Below are 26,649 nucleotides of genomic sequence, written 5' to 3'. Positions count from 1 at the left end.
TTTGAAAGTTTTCCGCACGTGTTTCCGGTCTGTGAGGAACTAACAACAAATGGCTTGCAATCTCTGTCGACTAATTCTGAAAAGTGACTATACATTGTTTTAATCATGGAAACCACAGGCAGTTCCTATCAAGTGGAAAACACAGGTCCGTTTTACTGCATCGTTAAATCCTTTTATCGCAGCTAACAGTGAACTAGCTGTGCTGCATGGTGTCGTTATGAGTTAGCCTCAGCTAACAGCAGTGATTGTAGCTAACAAATGTCATGTGAACAAAGTAAAACATGGAATTAAGTTAATATTTACTATATGTAAGAACCTAAGTATTGTTCGTAAGTAAACGAAAGTGTAAAGTTTCCTTTGTGGTTCCGACAAACCAGTCTTCTGTAAACCACAGCTCCCACAGTTTTAGCTTTGAGGCTAACTAAGCTAAATCAGCTGTGTAAGGAGTTGTTCTGGTGTATAAGTACTGTGTGTGTGGGATTTCTAAGTGCAGGACATTATGCATGACAGGTACAGTGCTGAGACAGCAAGAGAAAGTATTAGTAAAATAGGCAAAACTATATAGAACACGTAAGGCTGTGTAGTTGGCATGTTTTTACTGTAACACAACACTCTAATGTGCACTCTGACTCCAATACATGCTCCAACAAAACATCTCATACAGTAGTTCCCCAGTAACTAAATGTTTACTTACTTTAAAGGGAGACTTCGCCCATTTTAAAAGTCCATACATGTTATTCCTAAGGTCTAAGACAGCCCAAAAATAATAGTAAAAGTGAACAAAGATCTCCAAAATCCCAAAGCTAGAGTGCAAAACTCAAGTATAAAGTCCGGAGCTGCTCCATAGACAATAAATGGTGAAAGATGAGAGGGGAATGTTCTGAGTATATTGGTACACTTTCTGTTTCACACTGGAGAACACTACAATAGAATAAAGCTGATTTGAGTATAAAAAAGAAAATAAACATTCTGTGGGTTCACAAAATCAGGCTCCCATTAATCCTCTATGGAGCAGCTCCAGACTTGAGCTTTATACCCCATGACAAGGGTCAGCAACCTTTACTACCAGGAGGGCCTTTTTTGGTCCAAAAAAATTAATTCAATCTGCCTGGAGCCACAAAATATATTTGAGCTGTATGATAGAGGTAACACAGCCTTTTTAAGTGTAAATTAGCTTATCAACATTACTTATAGGTCTAATCATTAATATGTTTTACCAGTAGGTGGCTACTCTGCAGTAAAGTAGTGATGATGTGAATATTTGGTACCTTGTAGCGAAAGTAAATAAATCTGTCTATGCACTATTAAATTCAATATTTTCCTCCAAAACTTTTCCTTTCTGGAATTGGAATCCACGGCTAGCTTCACTAAGGAGACTCAAAACACTGCTTTTGATGTTCAGAAAAATTTAGAGAAAAGGCACCAGGCTGTAGACATAGAGCTATGATTCATATTTTAGTTGAGGTTTTAGTCTAGGCCTACAATGATGAATTAAAATTAAAATGTTCAAAAATGACTTTAATTTTTGGTCAAAGCCACAGGGAGCTATTGGAGATAAGCTAAAGAGCCATATGTGGCCCCGGAACTGCAGGTTGCCTACCCCTGCCCTTTGACATCACAAGTTTGATACTTACCGCTCTGGTTTCCGGCTTTGAAAGAGAGTAGCTCATGTTAGCAAATATTGATTGAACTTTCCTATGCTATAGAAATAACATATTTGAATTCTTAAATTAGGTGGTGTTCCCCTATAAGCCTTTCGCCTTTTTCAATATTGAAGTCAGATTTAAACTTAAGTGTTCCACCTATATTGTCACACAGGACCTTGTGTACAAGCAATATTTCTTTTATAAGCCAACATGCACACATTAGTCAGGTTCCACCACTAAAGTGTGTTACAAGAAGACATTTCACCACAGTACATCATGACCAGTGGTGGAATTTAACTAAGTATGTTTACTCAAGTGCTCTACTGAAGTACACATTCAAGTTACCTGTACTTTACTTGAGTGTTTTGATTTTATGCAGCTCTATACTGCTACTTTACTACATCTCAGAGGTGAATACTGTATTTTTTTACTCCAATAAATTCATCTGACAACTTTCGTTACCTTTTAAAATACAGTTTTATCCATTTCTGTCCAGATGTTGAATATTTGTGATAAACTGAAGGATGAAGTGTTCCTTTATGTGTTGAGAAAAATCTCCTGCTTCTTAAGTGAAACAAACTCTTAAAAAACCCTCCTGGCTCAGTTGGACAATGCATCGCCATAAAGCTGAAAACAAGGCTGTTTGTCTGACACTATGAAAAAACTTTAGACATATGTGGTTCTCACAGGACGGCCACGCTACAAACATATGATCTTAGAGACCATGATGCATTGCTGTAGATGAAACTACCCGACAGTATATAAAGGAGTGAAAATGAGCGCAACCAGTAAAATACAACATACACATTAATACAGCAGTAATATGGATACAACATATACATGAAACACAATAAAATACAGTGAAACTCACTGACAGGGAACATTTTACTGCACTTTGAATACTTTTACTTTTCATACTTGAAGTACTTCTTAACGATAATACATACTTTTAGTTAAGTATGGTTTTTAATGCAGCACTTTGACTTGGTGTGAAGAATTTTCATGGTGTTGTAGTTGTACTTTTACTAAAGTAAAGGATCTGAAAACGTCCTCCACCTCCTATCATGACCCTTTCCACTCCATGTCCATGTTTCCACAGACATCTTCCTGCCGTTGTCATCATTAAGGCTGCTGATACCTCCTCTGCGGCTGCTCTCTGCAGCCATGTGGCAGGTGGCTCAGCGGAGAGAGGTCCTTGATTATGAAAAGCTTGATGAGTTTGTGACGCTGGTGACGGCAATAGTTCCAGACCTGCTCAGCCCAAAGCAGCGAGGCAAACTGCTTCTTCGACTGAGAGCGAAAGTGAGTCAGTGGCATTTGTATGAGATCAAGTAACAATAGTACAGTAATATGTCTGATCTAAGGGACACTTTTCTCATCTGTCTACATGTTTCTCTTCAGATTCTTCTTGAGTTGTGCAGAAATGAGGAAACAGCCAACATTCTGTGCCTACAGCCTCACCTTGAACGAATCCGCCCCCCAGGACACACAGGAGTAAGTGACATCAGTGTGCCTCATTCCAGTTCCCCAAAACAGGCGACAACATGTCAGTCCTTTCTGTCATTGTCACATGGGGCACAGGGGCCTTAGTCATGTAATTACGGGTCAGATGGAGCATTGATTAAGAGCCTCTATAGTGTGTGGAGATAACGCTGGTAATGTCTTTCAGAGTGGAGATGCAGAGGTGGATGCAGAGGAGGCCATTTTTGTGGAGCTCATCCAAACACTACTGAAAGATCCAGCAGAGAGGGAGCATTTTTACCAGGCAAGGCATCTTCACCTGTAATTCAACTGGCATCATAAAGAGAATCTTTTTGTGCAATTGTTTTTTATGTCCTGTTACAGTTGTATTTTTGAGCAACCGTTATCTTTGTTCTTCCCAGGAGGTTTTTCCAACAGAGTATGGTCCCAGCTACGACACAGACATGCAGCTCCTTGTGTGGGAGTTTCTGTCTAAACTGGAGAAACTCCTGCCGGTACCAGACCTCAGTCAGGTACTTACATGCACTGTGTTTAAGAATGCCCCAACCTTTCTATGTCTGCTTTTGTGTGTGGAATAACAGTTATAATATTAAAGGAACAGTATGTGAGATTTAGGGGGATTTAGTGGCACCTAGTGGTGAGGATTGCAGATTGCAACCAGCTGAATCTTCTCCTGGTTAGAATTCCTTCAGTGTTCATTGTTGAGGAGGTTTTTACCAGGAGCCAAATTATCCACAGAGGTCTCTTCCTCTCCAAAACAAACAGACCCAGTGATTTAAACCAGTAAAAACACTGAATGAAGCAGTTTCACTTTAAAAATGGATGTTTTTCTGAAGCTCTTGTGACGGAGGGGCTTCTGAATAAGATGGCCAACAATAAAACGTGAATGGCCCTATATGGAGCCAGTGTTTGGGTTGCGTGTTGTGGGCTACTGTAGAAACATGGCGGTGCAACATGGGGATCTCTGTAGATGAGGACCTGCTCCCTATGTAGATAAAAACAGCTCATTCCTCTGAGGTAATGAAAACAAAATGATTATTATTTTAAGGTGATTATACACCAAAGAAAACACACTTTTTATATATTGCCCTAAATCCTCCTCACTGGACCTTTACCATGTCAATTTTTTTTTTTTTTTTTTTTTTTTTACAAAATTAAGAATATTTTATGGTTTATGAGCATTGTGTTTCCCAAGTCTTTTTTTTAAATATATTTGAAGTTAGTACAAAAAGTTTTGTATTAGTACAAAACAAAATACTATTGATAACATAGTGTACTTTATGTTGTCAAGTGTATATAAAAAATAATACCAGCGAATGTATCGTTATGAATATCTGTATCTACCTAAAAATCCAGTATTGTAGTCCAGTACTTTTAGATCATGATCTTTTCCAGCAGTTGTAGTAGCTGCAGTTTTGTTAGAGTCATGGTGGATGAAGTGTTCTGTGTCTGAGTGTTAAAGTTTTGTCCCATGTCACTCTGAGCAGACTATATGATGGCCTCATTCTTGCTGACATGTTTTCTTCCATCCATAAACAGACGGTGTCATGGCTGAGCTCTGCCCCCTCTGTGCTCAAGGACTGCTTACAAGCACTTTCCACCCCTGACGACCTGAGGTCTCTCCTGCAGCACCATAAATGCCTTGAGCACCTTGGAGCACAAGGTAAACCAGATGCATCGGCCATGTCTCCCCCCTTTCTGTCACCCACTTTAATCCAGTAATGTATTATAGAACCCACTGTGCACACGGGGGCTTTGTGCAGCCTTGGCCGGAGGTATTGTGTTTTCAGGTTGTCCTGTTTTATATCCATGTATCCCTCATACATACATTGTACATCTGCCATACATCAATATTTAAAGTATTGTCTACTTTATTGGCTCCATGTGAGCCGGAAACTGTAACTCCAACTTAACTGGTTTACCAAGGCGAGGTGGTAGTTCTAGTTTTACATGTTTAGCTAATAAGGTGCAAGGCTGTCAACAAGTCATGGTGGTGACAATTTAATGTCAAAGAACAATATTAATATTTTGTTACTGTCCAGATCATATGGGATTGATATTTGCCAAATATGTCCCTGCAGACTATAACATCTCAGCGGTGTCTGTCACCTCTCTACTATGTACTGCGTTTTATCTTTTGCTGCTTATATTTAATATGTAACTGCAATCAAATAAGAACTGTTACATGTAAATAATGTCCAGGAAATAATATTTAGGGTCTAGTTAAGGTGTCTCCAAGAGCAGGGTCCACACACACACAATTAAAAAACATAGCTTTTTCTGTTTTGGCTGTCTGTCCACAGTACGCTGGCATTTTTTCACCTAAATTTGTAGCCTTTCCGAAAAAACGTTCCCCAGAGTGGATTAATCTTAAAATGTACCTCATGTTTTTGTGTGGACGGTTAAAACCTGAGCTCAAGGAAAATGTTGGTATAAGCTGCCCACATGAGCCGTTGTTATTGTGAAGGTGTGAAAAAGACGTCCCACTGGTGCTCTTCAGTTTAGAATTGTTGTAGAAATCTGAGGCATTTGAGGCATTAAGGATGTAAACACTGTAATGGCTGAAACGTGTAGGCATGTTTTCAACTGCTACTGTGACTAAATAGCCATGAGATATTAAAGGCTTTCTAAATAAATTAACCTCTTGAGTGCCTCAGCTTTCTTCAGAAATTCTGTATTAATGTTTATTTTGTCAGAACATTTTGCAATCATGAAACAGTGATTCAGTAATAGTGCATCTCAGCGTAGCAGCGTAGAAAACACTGCTAGTACTTCGCAAATAAATCATTATGTTACACTCATTCAGTTGTGACACCAGAAATAGAAAAAAAATAAATGAAAACAACCAGGGTAGGAGATAATTGAGCAGGATACTGAACAGATTTAATCAGATGAGATTCAGTAGATCATCAGACTGTCTGACCCACTGTTGACCTGAGGCTTGCTGAGACACTGACGGCCAAAACACGACAGATAGACGGATCTTCATAAGCAATGACTGGTGTGGACACGTTCTAGCCAGCTTATTGTGGTCATATAAGAGATGTAGATGTAAAGGCCAGATATCACAGCCTCAGCTGTGTTATAAAAGGGACAGATAAAAGGGACTTTTGTACAACAACAAAAAGTTCCCCATATTTGAGGAAAACATTAAACGACTACTGATGTATTCTGTTTTGCACAGGTACCACTGTGGAAATGTCCACCCAGGTCTTCGCCTGCTCCGAGTGTCCGTTCTTCCACATGCAGGAGTCCTACCTGCTGCAGCACATTGAGCACAGCCACCCTGAGCAGTACAGCAAACTCCAGAAGTCTGCAGAGACAAGTGAAGTCCCCAAGAAGAAGGCCCAGCGTCCCACGTTTCCGAAGCCTTTCCCCATCCACGACAGGCCCGACCCTCACATGTGCCAGGAGTGCGGCAAAACTTTCACACGTGCCTCAGACTTGACTCGTCACAGACGGACACACACAGGTGAGCGCCCGTACACCTGCGAGGAATGTAAGAAGGGTTTCAGGAACTCTTGGGATCTGACCAGACATCAGCGCATTCACACTGGAGAACGACCCTTCCTCTGTTCTGAGTGTGGGAAACGGTTCACACAGATGGGGTTGCTCAAGCTGCATTTCGAACGGACCGCCTGCGGACAGACTTGCAACCCTCCCCTTGACCTAACGACAGAGGTCGTGGTAGCAGAGGAGACATCAGAGAAAGGAGGCGGACAGTACAAATGCCAAAAATGCGGTGAGAGCTTCAGCAGCATCCTGGAGCGGCTGAAGCACAGGCAGAGGCATGTGGTGAGGCGACAGTACAAATGCCCCCTATGTGAGAAGATATACAGCCGAGCGTCTGATCTCAAGAGGCACCAAATGAAACACACCGGTGAGCGGCCATTTGCCTGCGAGTGTGGGAAAAGCTTCACGCATGTGTGGCTTCTGAATAAGCACCAGCAGATCCACACCAGGGAGCGTCCATACCCCTGCACAGAGTGTGGGAAGAGCTTCACACAGCTCCAGATCCTTAACAGGCACCTGCTGACTCACAACGGCCAGCGGCCTTTCCAGTGCTCCTACTGTGAGAAGAGCTTCACCCAGCTGGCCAGCCTTACACGCCATGAAAGAACCCACACAGGTGAGAGGCCGTACGTTTGCACCACCTGCGAGAAGACGTTCCTCACACATGGAGAGCTGGTGCGGCATCAGCGCAGCCACAGTAACTTCAGGCCGTTCAGTTGTCCACAGTGTCCGAAGAGCTTTAAAACCAAGCGGGCTCAGAGTGAACACCTCAACACACACACGGGAGAGCGTCCGTTTGCATGCTCCCGTTGTGGGAAGAGGTTCGCCAAGTCGACCTCGCTGGTCCGACATAACCTGACTCACACGGGCGAACGGCCCCACCAGTGTTCCCAGTGCGGGAAGACCTTCCTCACCTCTGGCGAGCTCCTTCTCCACAAACGGATTCACACAGGAGAGAGGCCTTATCCCTGCTCCTACTGCGAGAGGAGGTTCAGATGCTCATCTGACCTCAACATGCACATCCGAACACACACCGGCGAGAAGCCACACAGCTGTCTGTTCTGTAAGAAGAGTTTCTCCACGTCTACGAGGCTAAAGAGACACGTGCGCACACACATGGAGAAGGGTATTGTGGAATCATTTAGTCTTTGAGCTGTCAGGAGCTAATGATGCAGAAGATACTGCGTTGTCATTGAAAATAAAAACTGTCTTTGAATAGTTTAATTTTTATTTTTTATTGTGATGACGATTTACTGCAAAAGAAACAATTTTTGAAAAAGTATGGATGTTTTGTGAACACAAGTTTTTTGATGGTTGTTGGCTGTTGATGGACTCAAACAGATGAATCCATCAGATTACATTAATTAGCAGATGCTTATGCTCACAGTGACTCACAATACGTGTATTCAACCTTCTTAGGAAAAGAAGGTGTCATCAAGAATTAAAGGAGCATTCCTCCTAAATAAAGTAACATAGGTCTGTGAGTTACTAAGGTGCCCAAATCAAAGGGATTATTTTGGCACTTTATGGCCTCCTCAAGAGTTAAAGTTATACTGTAATTGAGTGATGAAATGAAGAAGAAACACAGAGACAAATCACAAATAAAGCCTGTGTCTTTGTGTGCTTTCCTTTGTGTGGAGTTGTGTCGGGACACCTTATATTACATCTTAGCCCTGACATGTTTGTCTGGCCCCGGGGAGAGTGACAGAATTCGACTCACTTTGAAATGATTCAAAATTAGCAAACATAAAATGTGAAAGGTCCTGCACATTAGAGGAGTCTGAAAACAGGAGCAGCCTTATGGCAATCAGTTGACCTGAATTAATATTTTAGACTCTTTAAGTTTCCTATAAAACAATTCAGGAATGAGGTTCTAGTTAATACAAGTTAATTCACTCTATATCTCTCTGTGCTTTAAATGTTAAAAGTTGGGGAGGAGTGGTTGTAGATAACATGACATAGAGACCTTGCAAAAGGTAAATGATCAAAGTGATGAGGTGGAGAATGCGGGAACGGTGATAAAGCTAAGCAAAGAGCAGAGAAAAATGGACATTAGGAGGGAGAAACAGGACTAGAAAAGAAGCCAGAACAAATGAAGATTCATGGAAGTGAAGGTGAAGCAGAGAATGAAGTCTGCAGGCGAGACAGAGATGAAGCGTTTGATGGCTTCCCAGCTATCCAAGGTGAGTTTTCCATCCTTGTCTCGTGTGATAATTAATAGCTTATTCTTTGCTTTAAACAATCATCTCTGTAGTGATGTGAATAACTTGTCATGTGGAAAATTAGAACAGCAGTGTCATTAATTGGCCAGGCTTTACATACTTCCTCCTCACTGTGTGACTGTTTACAGGTTTCTATGTATGTAGAATGATTAAAGGTTGTCTTTGGGGTGTTAACACTTAGGAAAACAATCAAAGGGAGGAGTTACAAGGGGAAGATGTCTGTGATTCACTCAAGACTGATGTAAAATGACAGAGCTTAGAGCTAAATAAGTCATGAAAAGAGTTACATCATATTTATGCTCGTATTTAAGACTCTTAATATGGCTGTCTCATCTGTGTGACGAAACAGGAATGATAGCCTATTTTGCTGTGCAGCACACAACTGCAGAAGGTCTAATTTGTCTCCATTCTTTCCTTTCCATAGCTTTTGATGTGTTGATGGTCGGCAAAATGTTTTACGTAAATAATCTTGGCTCTTTATTATACAAATACCTTTTGAAGAAAATTCCCGATCATGAATATACAGCCCTGTTACCACGTGGTTAACTATTTGGTTGGGTTTGAATACCAAAATTCCCTCCAAGTTTCCCGCCGGACCGCTTATCTGCAAGGACTTCCGGTCCCACCCACATTCTCGTGTCGCTTCCGGGTGGCCACACACGATTCATCCAGCGAGCCGTCGTTATCATAACGCTGTAAACAAAAGTTACTAAACGGTTTAGCTTCCGCGACACGTTCAACGAAAAGACATGCATATCAAAACAGGTAAGTTTGTACAACTTTGTGACATATCTGACGGAAATAGTTCACTTTGAGAGCGTATTTTGTTGTCCTGCCGACGGTGTTAGCATCTATGCTAGAGGTATCGATAGCAGCCTTTGAATGGACGGTTACGAAACTTTGACTTCGGCTAACATGCTAGCTAGCTGTTAATTCAACCATTTGGTAAAAAAAATAGAGCCATTTCGTGGACGACAGCAGTTGTTGAGACGTTGGTGAACTACATTGACCATGCCGCGACGGCAGATACTGTAAACCGTCGAGTTTTATTCGCCGCACCATGACGCTGCTAATTAAAGTTTGCTAACACCGGTGCTGGCTCGTAGCTTCGGCTGGCTCGTTAGCTGCCAGCACCGCACAGAAGAATCTCAGCGTGTTGTTTGATCCGAAGGGACGTTAATGAAGTAGTCAATTTACTCTTTAAGCCAGAAAATGGAGAGTCTGTTTGAGCTAGCTTCGGTCACGGTGTTTTAGACGGGCTCCCTGGATTGGTAACTAACGTTACCATACCAGGTTATTTGAAATGTGGCGGTTTGGATTGGGCACGCTACTCAGGCCGGGTGTATCCATTTCATAATCGCTTTGAGTGTTGCATCTAAATTTGTGGCCCCACAAGTTCTGTAACCCTACAGAGCACCTGTTGGGAGTTTCACAGTTGAGGACGTATTTTATTTTCAGTTGCCGTGCTTTTGAAAAACGACGAGGTGTAATCATGGATGGGTTTGTTTGTCTGTCTGTCTGTGCCATGTGGACAGAAAGGGGTTCAGCAAGGATAGGATTAGATTTACCTTTGTCATTTTATCTAGTAAAGCTACTAAAATAACAACAATTTAGCAGCTAACCAGAAATGAAAAAATCAAATGTACAGAATTTACCGAATAAAAATAGAATAAATAGAATGTGTATACACACAGTAGATGTACAATATAAGTAGTATGAACAGTATTTTTTTTTTTTTTAAAAAAATCGCTTGCTTGAACACCTTTGTTTTGCAGATGTTACATTTTCAGATCAGTCCACACACAGACCGAAACTGAAACACTTACAAAACAAATATTTATATCAATCAATACATCTTGTTTCAATCAATCATTACACATTGGACAGCAAAATATAAAATACAGCTGTCGGTATGGATCGATTCAACCTCAATCGGTGCTATGTGCCTGTGCCATTTGTTGACACATTGCATAGTTATAGTCTTTGCCATAAAAGACAAGACAGTATATCACAGTATGAGTTGTATTCTGTTCTCCAAAGATGGTTTTACCAGAGTGTGGCAGGGTTTGGTATCTCTACACTTGCACTTTCTATTTTTTTAGATGCCCTGGTGAAATTCTAAGACATATTTCGTCATTCATTTTTATTAAATTAATCATTAATTTGTACATGCCGTTGGTCTCTTCGATCCATGCTTTCAAATAGCGACACAAAGGTTGCATCTTTTATATATGGATATGGACTGATTGCTGATAGAAGAATTATGCAAAGGAGTTTCACAAGGGTGCATTAGAGATTTACAGTTATGCAAGTCATTTCTATCAGCTGTGAATAGATGTTTTCCTTTTGTTTAACACAGTTAATCTGTGTGAAACCAATGAAAATGCATTGAGATATTTGAAACTGAGGACCTCTGCTGTGCTACGAGAGCAAAGATTAAGATAGAGTAGATCCCTTCATCCTCATTAAGCATGTCTTAGTAATTGAGGATAAACTGCAATAGTGATATGAATATTCTAAGATACATGTACAGTAGAACATAGTAAGCAGTGCAGGTAAGTATAAAAACAAATGCAGGACATGTAAAAGTTGTGCTAATAGTAAATATTATATCCAGAACAAGAGCTGGAGGCATGATATGAATAGGTGTATACATTATAGAACTGGTATATACAGTATAGACAGTGGTATAAATACTTTATAGGACAGTATGTACAGTATGAACTGTAGTGTAAATGTATGCTTATGTGAGGGTGTGTATCGTGCAGTAGGTGAGTGAATAGGTACAGATAACCCTCCTGTAAACAGTAAGTTACCCTATCATTCCCTGTTGCGATGAGCTATTTACTGAATAACACACTGTTCCGAAACAACGGTGCGATCAGTAATGCTGAGGTGTACGTGATAGGTATAAGAAGCTGTGATAGGCTGCAGTCAGTGAGCTCCCTGAGACTTTCCAGCAAGTAGTTTTATTTAAACACTGATGTCACTTAAACAGTCTGGGGCTAACTGGTATTTACATCTTTGATAAATCAGATTGTGTTTGATCTGAACTGATCTGAGAGCCTCAGGAGTTTTCATGTTGCTTGTTTTGTCTGACTCAACACTTCAGACCCCTAACTTTTTAAATTTACAATGACAAGGCTGAGGGAAATTGTGCCAGTTTAACATTTAAAGGCTGGGACCAAACATTTTTGGGCATTTATGCTCGATAATAGAGGACTAATCATATAGATGGATAGCAGGGAAATGGCTCATCAGAATTGTTGGCCGTTGTCTCTCAGGTGAGTAATGAATTCATCAGCTAATTGTTTTAGCACTACAACAGTCCACACACTCACTGGACAATTGGGATTTGTGTTTTTTTTTTCCAGCAGCACACACACTCCATACAAGATGTTTGGCTCCAGCTGCTTGATCCTGTTAATTCAGTATGGGGTCATCTTGTTCATTTCTACACTACTTCATAAACAGGCAGCAATACAGGCAACTGTTGTTCTGAGTAAACTCTACTGGCTCAGTGAAGTCACATTAGAGTGTGTCACCCACCCCTGATGTTTGTTTATATGAAACAGCCAAAGTGCAAAGACCGTTTATGAAGCAGTGGCAAGTGAAGGATCCTGTGGTGTGAAACACCTGTTTGGACACATAGTGTGCTCAAGACTGAACTCAAAATTGTGATGTTCTCCAGAACTTGTTTGTGGCATGTGTGATATTTCGTGGTATGTTCAAGTAGGATGTGACAACAGTGGATATTACTGACATGTCAACATCTCTTTTAGGTACATGGGAAGCCAGCAACACCGTGTGTGAGTCCGATACCTTGTGTGACCCAGCAGTTCTTGTCGCAACCACCAACTCAGAGCCACACATTCGCAACCGTCGCCTTTCTCCCGGCTCAGGCAACTGTGGAGGTGGTGGTGGTGGCTGCATCTCCGGAAGTGACCAGCAGCCCCGTCAGCTTTCACCCGAGGGCGACCTAATCGCACCCGGCCACACGCACACCTTCAGCTTCCGCAGGGAAAAAGAACGCAAAGGCCAGCAGCACAAAGGCCGCAGCCTCCGCAGGGAAAGTCAGAAGGGGGTCGGCCGGATAAGCGAGCGGCCACAAAAGGTTAACCAAAAGGAGAGGTGGGTGGAGGACAGTCTGTCACTGCTCAAGCCCCCACCTGCCTTCCCAGTGCAGGACAGCCCAGCCAAGCTGCAGCCTGCTGTCAGCTACGCCTCCAAGGTGAAGGCGGGAGCAACAAGCGGCGGGCTGGAGGAGGACCGCCCCGCCATCGGTGTGCTGCTACAGAACCAGTGGGGTCTCAGTTTCATCAGTGAGGCGAGGCCGGCTACAGAGGGCTCCAGCCCTTGCCCTGCAGCCATTGCCCCCCCTCCTCAGCCCACAGACGCTGAACAGTCAGCAGACCTACAGTTCGAGACAGTTCTGACAGTCCAGCCTCCCGAAGAAACGCCTATTCCAGTCGCTACCTCCGTCACCCCCACCACACCCCAAGAGGTGGACGAGAGCAACGGGAAGCTGCTGCTTAGTTGTCGCCATCTAGTGGAGGCTTTGAACTATCACAGTAGAGGTAAGAGTTATGAGGAGCTTTGAGGACTGTGTCCTGCCAGATTTTTTTGTTCTTTTTTAATTGAAAATGATAATTTCGGTGCAATAATTCTAACAGTGACTCTGTTTTTGTTTCCTCAGAATGGAATGCTACCTGTAACAAACAGAAAAAAGGTATGTTTACTGTTTTTTTGAGCAAGACTGAAATAGTTATGAAATGTTGAACTGACTTCAGCTCCATAGATGTGTAAATACCCAAGGTTGTTGGGAGTGTCGAATCACTTTTTGACTCACTAGCCACAAGGACTGGTAGATGAAAAATCTATTGGTCAAGTTTTTTTTAACCATCCAAAATGATAATATTTGTCACATATACATTTGTCCCAGTATATTCCATTGAGATATTAAGGTCTTATGTTGAATACAAATGTAAAGAAGAGGCCAGAGCAAAATCTGAAGCAGATTATTTCACTACATTGAGCAACTCATCACCACAGCCACAGCATGTAAATAATCTTGTCTTTGGTGGTAAGCAGTGACGAGTTGTTTATGTTTGTGGCTTTTATTGTGAAAGGTAAAAATAGAAGGAATGTGCTGCTGATGACAGTGTGGGACTCAAGAGTTTTCCGCCTTGTTTCAGACTACAGAGCCTCCATATTGTTGTGTTCCACCTTCATAAATATTGGCAACACTCATAACCATCAGCTATTCACTAGCATGGCAGGAGCTAGCAGCAAAATGGTGGCAAGTGATAGTTAAGTGGATCAACCTTCTGTCCCTGCGGTGAACAGTGCTAGCGGCACTTGAGTGTGTTAGTGCGTCGAACTCCGACACTGACAGAAGACAAGTAGCGGAGCAGAACGCCTCTAAATGACACCAAAATGCAGTAGATGGTCTCAGTATAGATATCAATCAATTCAATCAATTTTATTTATAAAGCCCAATATCACAAATCACAATTTGCCTCACAGGGCTTTACAGTATACGACATCCCTCTGTCCTTTCGACCCTCACAGCGGATAAGGAAAAACTCCCCCAAAAAAAAACCCTTTAACGGGGGAAAAAATGCAATCAATCAATTACATTACGATTTTCGTACAAACATTGACCTGCCAGTGTGGCGGAGAGCCTTCTTAGATCTTCCCGCCAAACAGAAATCTACCTGCATTGGGCGCTTGGCGGGTACACAGCCGTCAATAATGACATCAAGCTCTGTCTTCTTAACATCAAATTACCAGTCACAACCAAACTTATCAGACACCAAAACAAACGTCAGCATTATAAGAACTACCTAAAAAGACAGAAACCATCTTTGGGAAAAAATTATTTGACATGTACATGTAGTTTTTAGCTTGACCCATGTCCCATCTGCTAACTTAGAGGGGTGGGGTGTATGACCTATACTGCAGCCAGCCACCAGGGGGTGGTTCAGATGTTTTGGCTTCAGTTTTGTGGACCTGTCATTACACGGTTCTTTTCTTCCAATTTCTCCCTTTGACACTTGGTTTTTTTTCTGTTTTGCAGTTCCAAAAAAGGTCGTCTGGTACAAGGACGCCCAGGAGCACCCAGCCTAGCAGTGTGAGAAACCCAAAGGATATATAAACATATATACAACACACACCTACATGCACATTGAAACACGTAAAGATGGACAAATTTATGAGTCCCATTCACACACACTGCACTCAGGATGATGTCTTCACGCAAAGCCACACTGAGACACTTTGGACTAACTCCTTTGAGATCTTACAGCAATGGACTTTTTTAACGCCTTACAGAAAGCCTGCCTTAATTAATCAGACCTGTTTTCATCGCCTCTCATTACCATTTTTAGCTTGTATGTGTAGAGCTGGTCTTTTTTAAAGGAAACAATCTCTGAGGAGCTGTAATTTAATTTCCCCTCCTTTTGAAAGCTGCAGTTTTATCACTTAGTCCTCTGTAAAGCGAGTGGTCAATCAAGCACTTTGTTAAATCTGTTGTGACCAATCTCCGTGTGCGAGAAACCCTCACCAGAGTGATTTATTTCCCCCCTTTTCAATTAAAACCAGAAGAATGTCTTGTACCTGCTTGAGTTATGGTTAATGTATGCAGAGGACTTGTGTATCCGTGTCTTCAGTTTACAGAGGGGTGTAGTCAAAGGCACAGTAGAGTTCACCCTTTATCCCTGTCGGATCTTAATGCTGTGTCCGTTTTTCTTTTTTGTTTTTATTTGGTTCCCTAATCGGGCGAATGTTACTCATGAATCCATAAGGGATCTCACCATGTTCAGTATGTTGATTTTTGAAAAGAAAATTTATTGAATAAAAAAAAATTACACTGGAGAAAGAGGAGGAATGTAAGTGAACAGTATTGCTTAATAAAAATGAATAAACTTGACAAGTTCCATTTTAGTCTTTTTTATTTAAAGTGGTATCCCTGACAATTACAAGTCGGAGACCTGCATGGGTTTGATTTTTAAGCCCCACCCCTCACCAGCTGCACATATGACCAACTAGTTCCACGACCCTACCCACTGACCCAAGAGCCGCATCGTGAACCTAAACCGCATATCCTATAATAACCATAAATGACTGATAGGCATGTTTAAGGGATCTTTTGGGACGTTTCACTCATGTAAAAGAAGATAAAATAATCCAGGAAGTACAATTTTAATGATTTTTTTTGCTTATTGTCAGAATTTTAAGCTGCCCAACTCCAGGCAACAAGCCTGGTGGTATCACACCTAAAAGAAACATGTCATATTCCAGCTGGTGCAGAAGACAGTCGACACACAAGGTCAGCAGTGAGAGGATAAAAACTTGAAAACACATTTAATTTTAATATATTTATTACCCAGCACCTGTGCTTTGACCGGCATGTTCTTTTTTTCACCCATTAACAAAAGTAAGACAAATACCACCCTCAAATCACCTTTTTGGCTGGTAGTCAACCCGAAGCAGGACTCTGTTACAAGTGCATTAGAACCGACGTGTGGTTGAACAAACTGAACATTTTTAACACCAAATAATTGTACAAGAGCTGCAAATCCTGCACCATATGGGGTTTCAATGACGTACAGAAAAAAACAGTCAACTAGAAGTGTCAAAGCCAGACTGTAAATCTGACATCTTCGCTCAGCCTTGTTTCAGGCGAAACAGGGAACGATGGTGCTGGAAGTGACCAAATGTGTTCCTTGTCAGCAGGGAGCCAGGCAACACTTTTCTCACCACTACACCACTTCTACTGAGCAGAATAAATTGTGTTAGAGTGAGCGGCGGTCCTGAAAGATTTGTGGGTAGCACAGTTCTCCCAAATTTGTAAATGTAACTGGACAAGAAATATTCTCAGAACAAAATCTGGCTCTCTATTAAGCAAAATGCCTAATTTCCAAAGAGTTGCTTCAGTGGAGTTGTCGTAACAGACCCGCTGCATCAACATTATGTAGCACCAAGATGTTGTTCTTTTAGTCTCTCCACGTCACCTCCACTTCATCTGTTCTGTACCTGGGACAAGAGAAATGTTAATGGTCTACATGAACAGATAACAAAGAATGACAGCACAGAAAGGTGGCAATACTAAATCTATTAATTTCCTACATTTTGGGAGTGCCCAGATCCAGGTTTTACAACTTTCCTGTTTACCAATTTGTTAGATCATTAAATCACAAGCAACCAGATTGGATAAACATCATTTCCCACAAAACAAATGAGAACAGCAGAGTGTACAGATTCAAAAACAACCAGTAACAGCGAGTCTACCTTTGTGTAATCCATGAGTCTTCCAGCTCCGTCACCTGACCGGACCTAAACATCTCCCAGCCGGCTTGAGCAATCATTGCTCCGTTGTCTATGCAGAATCTGTTGTACAAAGTGAACACTGTTATCTGGACTGAACCTGGAACACTATGTTCTCAAACACTGAAATCTCAGACTATTTTAGGAACTTAGTAGTAAGGGCATGTGATGGAAAGAAATGACAACAGCTCTTTCCACATACATATATTCATACAACAGTTTTGATACGGGTGACCCAAATGTTAATATTTCTTAAAGGGTCATACTAGTGTTTTTGCATGTTCAGTCCATTTACTAGCACTCACATCCACCTCACATTCCTGCTAACTGTTTTACAAAGTATGCCATTATATTTTTGGCTGTATTTGAAACTACATTACCATCCAACAACACTCTATCATTGACAGTGTGTTTATTATAATGACTTTCTCAATTTAAAGTACTTGGATGAAATATTTAATTGAAATGAATGAAAACAGCACCTGAGGGGGAAAAAGCAGCACAAGCACAGTCTAAAATGGCACAGACTGAAAAATGATTAGCAGTATGTGTGGTTTGTAATTAATAGAATTAAATGCAAAAGCAACAGTGCGGTCCTGTTTAACATTTGGCATGATTATCTCTCATGATGATGACATGTTTGCACCTAGAATGTTTCTTGTTAGACTGAAAAGACCTCTAAAACAGCAGATACTCCATCATGGGACACCCACAACATTGGATGATGAGATGGCTGGAGGCATCCTGAGTTTGTGTTTTGAAACAGGGTTCTGTGCAACACCAGTTACAGTGTATGCATACAAAGATAAGAAGTGTCAGTCCAGGGGCATCCAACTAATTGTCTACAGGTGTGAATCTGAAGCCAACTATTGTCATTTAAATATAAATAAAAGTAAGTGTAGAGTGGCTGGATTACCTTTCATCTGTAGCAAACAGCTTGGCTCCTCTCTCCTTACACATCACTCCCATCATCTCCTGTAGACGCAAGTTACCTGCAGAGGAAACAAGAGGTCATACAGGTCGAATCATCTGGTGAATAAAGGAATGAAAAGTCATAGTATAGTATGTTACAAAAAGTTTTAGTATATTATGTCAAATAAAATGTCATAAAAAGTCATAGTATAGTATGTTAGAAAAAGTCATAGTATATTATGTCATGAAAATGTCATTAAAAAGTCATAGTATAGTATGTTAAAAAAAAAGTCATAGTATATTATGTCAAATAAAATGCCATAAAAAGTCAGTATAGTATGTTAAAAAAAGTCAGTATATTATGTCATAAAAATGTCATAAAGTCATAGTATAGTATGTTATAAAAAGTCATAGTATAGTATGTTATACAAAGTCAGTATAGCGTGTTATAAGTCATAGTATAGTATGTCAAAACAATGTCGTAAAAAGTCATAGTATGGTATGTTATATAAAGTCATAGTATAGTATGTCATAGAAATGTCATAAAGTCATAGTATAGTATGTCATAAAAAGTCATAGTATAGTATGTTACAAAAAGTTTTAGTATATTATGTCATGAAAATGTCATTAAAAAGTCATAGTATAGATGTTAAAAAAAGGTCATAGTATATTATGTCAAATAAAATGTCATAAAAAGTCATAGTATAGTATGTTAAAAAAAGTCATAGTATATTATGTCATGAAAATGTCATTAAAAAGTCATAGTATAGATGTTAAAAAAAGGTCATAGTATATTATGTCAAATAAAATGTCATAAAAAGTCAGTATAGTATGTTAAAAAAAAGTCAGTATATTATGTCATAAAAATGTCATAAAGTCATAGTATAGTATGTTATAAAAAGTCATAGTATAGTATGTTATACAAAGTCAGTATAGCGTGTTATAAGTCATAGTATAGTATGTCAAAAAAATGTCGTAAAAAAGTCATAGTATGGTATGTTATATAAAGTCATAGTATAGTATGTCATAGAAATGTCAAAGTCATAGTATAGTATGTTATAAAAAGTCATAGTATAGTATGTCATAAAAGTCATAGTACAGTATGTCAACAAAATGTCATAAAAAGTCATAGTAAAGTATATTATAAAAAGTCATAGTACAGTATGTCAACAAAATGTCATAGTAAAGTATGTTATAAAAAATCATAGTATGTCAACAAAATGTCATAAAAAGTCATAGTAAAGTATGTTATAAAAAGTCATAGTATGTCAACAAAATGTCATAAAAGATCATAGTAAAGTATGCTATAAAAAGTCATAGTATGTCAACAAAATGTCATAAAAGGTCATAGTAAAGTATGCTATAAAAAGTCATAGTACACTATGCCAACAAAATGTCATAAAAAGTCATAGTAAAGTATGTTATAAAAAGTCATAGTATGTCAACAAAATGTCATAAAAGGTCATAGTAAAGTATGTTATAAAAAGTCATAGTACACTATGTCAACAAAATGTCATAAAAAGTCATAGTAAAGTATGCTATAAAAAGTCATAGTACACTATGTCAACAAAATGTCATAAAAAGTCATAGTAAAGTATGCTATAAAAAGTCATAGTATGTCAACAAAATGTCATAAAAAGTCATAGTAAAGTATGTTATAAAAAGTCATAGTACAGTATGTCAACAAAATGTCATAAAAAGTCATAGTAAAGTATGTTATAAAAAATCATAGTACAGTATGTCAACAAAATGTCATAAAAAGTCATAGTAAAGTATGCTATAAAAAGTCATAGTATGTCAACAAAATGTCATAAAAAGTCATAGTATAGTATGTTATAAAAAAATCATAGTACAGTATGTCAACAAAATGTCATAAAAAGTCATAGTAAAGTATGCTATAAAAAGTCATAGTATGTCAACAAAATGTCATAAAAAGTCATAGTAAAGTATGTTATAAAAAGTCATAGTATGGTATGTCAACAAAATGTCATAAAAAGTCATAGTATAGTTTGTTATAAAAAGTCATAGTAAAGTATGTCATAAAGTCATAAAAAAAAACAATAAAAAGTCATGGAATAGTATGTCATAAAAAAAGGTAATAAAAAGTCATAGTATAGTATGCCATAAAATATAGTAGTGAATTATAGTAGGGAAAGAGTTTGTTCAGTATTTATGCATGATCTTTATATTTATAATAAAAATACCTAACCAAAGGTGCCAGTGGGCAAAATGTTACCTTAGTCCCTGGCAAAAAGATTGTATCTGTCTTTGACATTTAAATGTATCGTTATGCATTTGCTTTTTTTTCCCACTGTACCAAACTTGTACCAAACCGTGAGTCTTAAGCAGGTCTGAACTGTGACTTTTGGCAATGTTACACACCTACTGCATGGACATTTTCTATGGTTTTCCACTTACAAAGACAGGAAGAATCTTTTGTGTTGTTGCTACTCTGCTAACGTGACAAATTCAGGAGAGAAAATATTTGTGTTCTTGTGTTAAGTAACTTTTCCACAGAACAAAAATGGGTAACCTGTCAAAATTAAGCAACTTTAGACTCACAATGTGATTTCAATGCATTTCACAACTGTTGTAATACTGTACAATACAATAGTGTACATACTGTCTGACTCCTATTGTATGCTTGTCCCTTTTTGAATGATGAACTTGGCAACTCTACAAAGAAAACCTGACTCTTTCACACTTCATACTGATTTTGAAGTTACAGTGACATTGTAGTATCAGAGCTGCTGGAAATGTCTTGACATTTGGGCACTGGATGATGAAAACTACACCAAACAATACGACCCAGAGGCACAAAGGACATCACAGAGATTTTTAAACAGGGTTCAAATATTTCAGATTCCATTTTTTTTCCTTGAGGCATCTATGTCTGATGTACTTACAGCCAACGCCCCCCACGATAAGGACCTCTTGGGAGCCGCAGTGAGCCATGGCCCTCTCTGTGATCTCCACCAGCATGGAAAACACAGTCTCCTGTGGGAGGGAGGTTTAATGTTGGACAACAATCTATAAATGGTTCTGCAGAGCTTATCAACTAACTGACATACACAGATCCACCACATGGGGCAGCACTGTGATAACAGAGCAATAATGATGGCTCTTAGTACCTGCAGGGAGAAACACAGGTCCTCTGCTGAACACTGACCAGAGCCCAGCATCTTATGTGCAACTTCCTATGGAAGAAAGACAAAAAGAAGAAACAGTTAGAAGCATGAAATAAAAGAATGATGAAGTAGTAGGCATCAAACTGTAACAGAGTATCAGCTCAAGGATTTGCCTAATTAACATCTACACCAGGGATTCTCAACTTGTTTTGCCCAGGAGCAACTTTTGCAAAATGACAAGAGGCACAGGGCAAGTTAATAAACAAAGATTAATAATTAATATATCCATATTAAGCCTCTGTCAAGGGGTCGGGACGTCTCTTCTCCTGGCACTTTTTACACCTCTGCACCCGCGACAACTGTGGCCACAGGCATTACGTTTTCAGGTTGTCCATCTGTCCCATTCTTGTAAATGCAATATCTCAAAAAGGCCTTAAGAGGATTCCCTCAAATTTGGCACAAACGTCCACTTGGACTCAAGGATGACTGATTCGATTTTGGTGGTCAGAAGTCACCATGATCTTGTATCAGTCTCATTCTTGTGAACATGATATCTCAAGAAGGCCATGAGAGAACTTCCTCACATGTGGCCTAAACCTCCACTTGGACTCAAGGATAAACTTATTGGTTTTGGTGGTCAAAAGGTCTAAGGTCAAGGTCACTGTGACCTCACAAAACATTTGGCTTTAACTCAAGAATTCATACGTTAATTGTGAACATTTCACACAAATGTCTAATATGTTAAAATGATGGTGATGACACTTAATATCCAAAAGGTCAACTTTACTGTAGTCTCGCTCACCAGACCTTTCTCAAGAAAAGAAAGGTCTGGCTGGGCCGACTCTCACTTTAAGATTGGAGAAAAAAACGCCCCGGCTGCTTGTATTTCTTTCAACCAATCACAATCGTTCTGGGCGGTGCCACAGCCACGGTGTGCTTGCAAAAATATTGCTGGGGGAAACAGGTTTTGGTGTAACACACCCAAAAAAATATCGCCTACAGGACGCGAACCATGGCAGAAAAATGGCTACATCCCCCCAAGATCAAACACCGTAAAAGTTAGTAAAGGACATGTTGAAAACTGCAACCGGAGGTGGTAGGGCGGGACTTCAGCGGGTGGCTTGTTCCGCCCAATGAGAGGCTGATCTATGCAGCGAACTTCCGCCCACTGAGACTAACTTTACTGTGACATAATAATGTTCTGCAAAAACACTTTTCTAGCCATTATTCAAAGTCAAAACTCAGGAACTGAATGGAAGACATTTGGTCAGATACTGAATTGATGACACTAATCTTGGGTGTCCACCATGAAACTGTGCTGATTGTATAGCTCCTCTCTGCTGCCAGGGGGAAGATGTGTGTGATGCATCCACGTTTTAGAATATGTAGCTTCTTTCCATATTTGAAGCATTATCTTCTGTCACGGCTACATATGAGTCTGGACAGACATGAAGGTAAACTGTAACTGCGACTTGACTGGTTCGAAAAGCGTTTAATTTCAAAGTACAAAAAAAAAAGCCCAGTGCGAATTAATTTATTTTTATTGTAAAATAAAGAATGGTCAGCGGGCCACCTGGCACTCTGTTAGCCCCACAAGCCATTAGCCGAGTTAACACTGATCTACACCATGTCAAAAGACAACAGAGAAGATTCAATCAATATTCTCTTGATAGCATTTATTGTTGATAAATAGTTCAACAAACAAGCATACCACTCACCTCAATATAGGATAAAATCCCAGAAAATGAGACATCCATTCCTTTTACTGTATATGGCAGCTCCACATACTGACTCCCTCTAACAGCACAGACGAGAAGCAAAGTTAGTAGTGAATATTAGTAGTGTAAAAACAAACATGAAGCACACAACAGTGAAGCTGCTCAGTGGCTCTCACTCACTTTTTGGCCATCTGCTCTATGTTGTAACCTGGACTGGGGTCATTGGAAATCTGAGTGGAGAAAAAGTATTAAGACACACACCTATCACATACAGTAAAAGAAAAAAAGGCTGCTCTAACAAGACTAGAATGACACAGACCTTTATAACTCTAGCAAACCTGTCCAGACAGTTGCCAACTGCGATGTCGATGGTCTCTCCAAATATTCTGTATCGCCGCTCCGAGTATGCAATAACCTGCACGAATAGAAGTTAGATTGGTACCTAATGAACATAAAACTCAGTGTAGGTCAAAGCTCCACTAAAATGTTTTACTGACAGCTGATCATCAGGAAGTCCAACAGACTAGCAGTGGGAGCGAGGCCCACATCCTGAAACCAACCTGTGTGTTCCCTCCACTGACATACAGCACAGTAGGGTTGTTGGCTTGCGTGATGAGTCGACCCATCTCAATGTGTCCGATACAGTGATTGACACCAAGAAGCGGCTTCCCCCAAAGCTGTGCGACCGTACGAGCCACCAGAGCCACCGTCACCAAGGGGGCACCCATACCAGGGCCTGACAGAGAAGAAAGAAGAACAAAGTAGGGAGGTTTTGGTCATGTTGGAGTGATAAAAGACATTATATCCTTGTTTGAGAGAAAACATCACATAAGTCTGTCAGTCTGATGAAGCCTTGTGGACACTGATGAACAAAGGATGTTTTATGGATAATCATAACTACTACACTGCGCCACTGTCATTTAAAGCTCAGGTAGGCAGATTTTCTTGGCATAAATGGGCAAAAAATCCATATTAACCCAATGGGCCCTAGGCCTTTTTTGGGGTATTTTTCCTGCCTTTACTTTTAAGCTCTGCATTCGCGAGTAATCCATCCAACAGTAATGTGTGTGCAAAGCTGTATGAAAGCTCTGTTACACATAATTTTAGTGTAACTTTATCATTTTTTTTTCGCTTTGAAAACATTGGACTACTGACAAGTGCTTGATCTTGTTGGAAAGCTACGGTTCCGCTGTTTCACTTGATATGCGTGGCTTCTTGCTATGATGCATGGTCACGGAGAAAAACCATAGAGAAGAACAGGTGTGAATTTGGACGCACTATGCATCGTTCAGGCCCATAGGGTTAAGATTTCAGCATACTGTAATTCAATTGACCTGGGGGAAAACTAGACTCCTGCACCTCCTCTTGGCTCTGTCTTCAGACTTTAGAAAATCTAGCCCATGACAGGGCTTGTCACAGCCAAGTCTGGGGCCCGATGTATAAAAACTTTTGGTGTAAGTATTCTAACTCAAGATGTTACGTTACCTTTGGTATATGCCACACAGTCGATGTCAGCAGGCTTCAGCCCTGCTTGCTCCAGCGCCTCCTTCAGGACAGTCAGTATGACAGCACGGTGGTGCCTGGCGGTGTCGCTCGGCATGAACCCTGATGGATAAAATTACATGTTGTTAGCTTCACATGCAAGATTGTTATGATGCCCGTCTGCATCTTCAACTCAAATTGAGGTGACGTAATCCCACTTGCCTTGACCAGGAGGCGTAATGTATGTCCGTCTAGGGTTGGAAAGCACTTCACCATCCCTGATGATTCCTATGCCGATCTTATTGGCACTGCCCTCAAATCCAATTATTACAGTCATGGCACCTAAAAAAATAACAAAACAAAACAAAAATTTAGGAAAGAGAAAAGCAATGTGCAGTAAAGACTAATGCATTCTGTCTTTGCATAGAAGCCAGAAAGCATACACCAGTAGCCACCTTGTTACACCAGTAAAGTATCTGTTTTAAAGTGTATTTCCCTAGAATTACTTTATCTTTCTTGGACGCTCATTTACTCGTGGTCAGAATAGTTCCCATAATATGAGATATTAAAGGGGTACTGCACCCATTTTACACATTATATTTGGTCTAATATTAGTAACTGCAATGTCCACTAGTCTAGGTCAACCAGCTTCAGAAACTGACGGGGGCAAAGGGCGAAATTGCCCCAGGAAGATAAAAAAATCATGATTGAGGGAGAAAAATTGCTTCCCAGATTTCAGAAAAAAAAAAATCCTACATACATTAATCCTACATTAAGCCATCATTTTATTTTCATTAAATTAATTGAATTTCCATTTCCTCCAACACACACTCACATAAACAGGGATTCATTTGAAAGCACTGCTCAAATCTCCTGCCTGTATGCAAATAACACAATGAGGGGGAGGCAAAGTGCTCTGCTGTTTTTTGTAACGTTATGTTGCAACCTCTCTGCTGCGTGAGCTCTGGGGAAAGCTAAGATGCTGAGCATACCGGGCAAAAGATTTTGGAGGTAAAACAGAGTGAACATGAAGTTATTTTTTTCACAATAGAGTTGTTTTAAGTTGTTAAGCTGTGTTATTTCTTATTTTTAACAGTGATAGATAGTTAATTTGCTACTTTTTGTTTTACAAAATCAGTGTTTACTTTTCCCTAATGCTTTGCCATTGATCTGTTAGCTCTCTGGTTATTATAAATGCTATTTTTTCTAATGCAGGACAAGGCACTTCAACATGGTGAATGTTCTGTGAGTACAGCTTGTGTTTAGGTCTTTACCATGCTCTTGTCCTGTGAGATAAAGATTTTATGCTGAATAACAATCTAAACTTTAAAAATGACATAGAAAACCACCTGAATGTCTGGGTCTGAAGTTATCAGAGGAAACATGGTCCTGTTTTCAGCAATATTAAATCACTAAATTTCTGGCTTTGAATAGAGATGTAACAGCGTCATTCTCCCTTCAAATCAATGTGTGATATGAGCAGGTAATATAATCTAAATATGGCGTACACCTTTACTGATACAATTGCTTTTAGGTGGGACTTTTCTTAGGTAGCTAAAATAAGTTGTGTTGCTGACCCCTCCACAGCAGTAGAATGCTTAGCCTCAATGTGGGCCTGCTTCTTCAAACTGGGGGCGTGCTGACTGACATCTAAGTTACTGTCTATGGATAAATACCTCACTACATACAAACCTCACTTCAAAAAATCTGAACTATCCCTTTAATAGTGTGCTCGCGAGCATGTGAACATTAAACTGTCACATTGTAAATGGTTCTTTTAAATTTAAAACAATGCGACATGTAACAGATACTGCATTGGCGTATACAGTAACCCTCCCGACACATATTTAACCTATGAAATGCCAGATTAAACGTAACATGCGTACATACTGTTCATATTTACGTTAGCTAACGTCTAACACAATAAAATACCCTGTATGGTTGTGTAGCTGCTAGCAGTGACACTATACTGTCTTCGTATGACTAAACGATATATTAACGCTGCAGTAAATAACACAAATTAATATACCTAGCTTTTTGCTTTCCTTCGCAGGTTTACATTAATCCAAATTAGTTCTAATTAAACTTTTAAACTACTAATTGTCTGTCACTCAGCTAACTTCTACAAATCAACTACTCCATTTGAAGCTGAAGGACCCAAACACAGGCAGCTGCAGAGATGGCCTGACCAAAAAGCTTTGTCTAAATCATGTTTTAC

General features: G+C 40.0%; 3 protein-coding genes across 3 annotated transcripts; 2 read left to right on the top strand and 1 right to left on the bottom strand.

The window, feature by feature from the left end:
• Nucleotides 1–17: 17 nt before the first annotated feature.
• Nucleotides 18–8,260, top strand: LOC117249073 (uncharacterized). Its single transcript, XM_033614448.2, has 7 exons — nt 18–145; nt 2,746–2,948; nt 3,048–3,140; nt 3,316–3,411; nt 3,530–3,640; nt 4,668–4,791; nt 6,313–8,260. The coding sequence occupies exons 1-7, from the start codon at nt 106–108 to the stop codon at nt 7,791–7,793; spliced, it is 2,148 nt and encodes a 715-aa protein (XP_033470339.2). The 5' UTR covers nt 18–105; the 3' UTR covers nt 7,794–8,260.
• Nucleotides 8,261–9,475: 1,215 nt separating this feature from the next.
• LOC117249382 (uncharacterized) lies at nt 9,476–15,803 on the top strand. Its single transcript, XM_033615004.2, has 4 exons — nt 9,476–9,628; nt 12,646–13,440; nt 13,560–13,592; nt 14,943–15,803. Exons 1-4 carry the CDS (start codon nt 9,613–9,615, stop codon nt 14,990–14,992), a joined length of 894 nt encoding a protein of 297 aa, XP_033470895.1. The 5' UTR covers nt 9,476–9,612; the 3' UTR covers nt 14,993–15,803.
• osgep (O-sialoglycoprotein endopeptidase) lies at nt 15,799–26,609 on the bottom strand. Its single transcript, XM_033615003.2, has 12 exons — nt 26,461–26,609; nt 24,654–24,773; nt 24,435–24,554; nt 23,510–23,685; nt 23,269–23,364; nt 23,130–23,179; nt 22,950–23,028; nt 21,235–21,300; nt 21,010–21,100; nt 18,108–18,183; nt 17,156–17,254; nt 15,799–16,900 (listed from the first exon to the last, which is right to left on the bottom strand). Exons 2-12 carry the CDS (start codon nt 24,766–24,768, stop codon nt 16,861–16,863), a joined length of 1,008 nt encoding a protein of 335 aa, XP_033470894.1. The 5' UTR covers nt 24,769–24,773; nt 26,461–26,609; the 3' UTR covers nt 15,799–16,860.
• Nucleotides 26,610–26,649: the final 40 nt, after the last annotated feature.

Source organism: Epinephelus lanceolatus, chromosome 23, assembly GCF_041903045.1.
Source record: "Epinephelus lanceolatus isolate andai-2023 chromosome 23, ASM4190304v1, whole genome shotgun sequence".
In the NCBI taxonomy this organism is placed as follows: domain Eukaryota; kingdom Metazoa; phylum Chordata; class Actinopteri; order Perciformes; family Serranidae; genus Epinephelus; species Epinephelus lanceolatus.
This window is presented reverse-complemented; position numbering and strand designations above follow the sequence as displayed.

Coding starts and splice junctions, on each gene's coding strand:
- LOC117249382 (XM_033615004.2), top strand. Junction 13,441..13,559: donor TTTGAACTATCACAGTAGAG/GTAAGAGTTATG, acceptor TTGTTTCCTCAG/AATGGAATGCTACCTGTAAC. Junction 13,593..14,942: donor CTGTAACAAACAGAAAAAAG/GTATGTTTACTG, acceptor TCTGTTTTGCAG/TTCCAAAAAAGGTCGTCTGG.
- LOC117249073 (XM_033614448.2), top strand. CDS start 106: ATGGAAACCACAGGCAGTTCCTATCAAGTGGAAAACACAG. Junction 3,412..3,529: donor AGAGGGAGCATTTTTACCAG/GCAAGGCATCTT, acceptor TGTTCTTCCCAG/GAGGTTTTTCCAACAGAGTA. Junction 3,641..4,667: donor CGGTACCAGACCTCAGTCAG/GTACTTACATGC, acceptor ATCCATAAACAG/ACGGTGTCATGGCTGAGCTC.
- osgep (XM_033615003.2), bottom strand. CDS start 24,768: ATGACTGTAATAATTGGATTTGAGGGCAGTGCCAATAAGATCGGCATA. Junction 23,686..24,434: donor CTGTGTGGCATATACCAAAG/GTAACGTAACAT, acceptor CTTCTCTGTCAG/GCCCTGGTATGGGTGCCCCC. Junction 21,301..22,949: donor GGATTTTATCCTATATTGAG/GTGAGTGGTATG, acceptor TTTCTTCCATAG/GAAGTTGCACATAAGATGCT.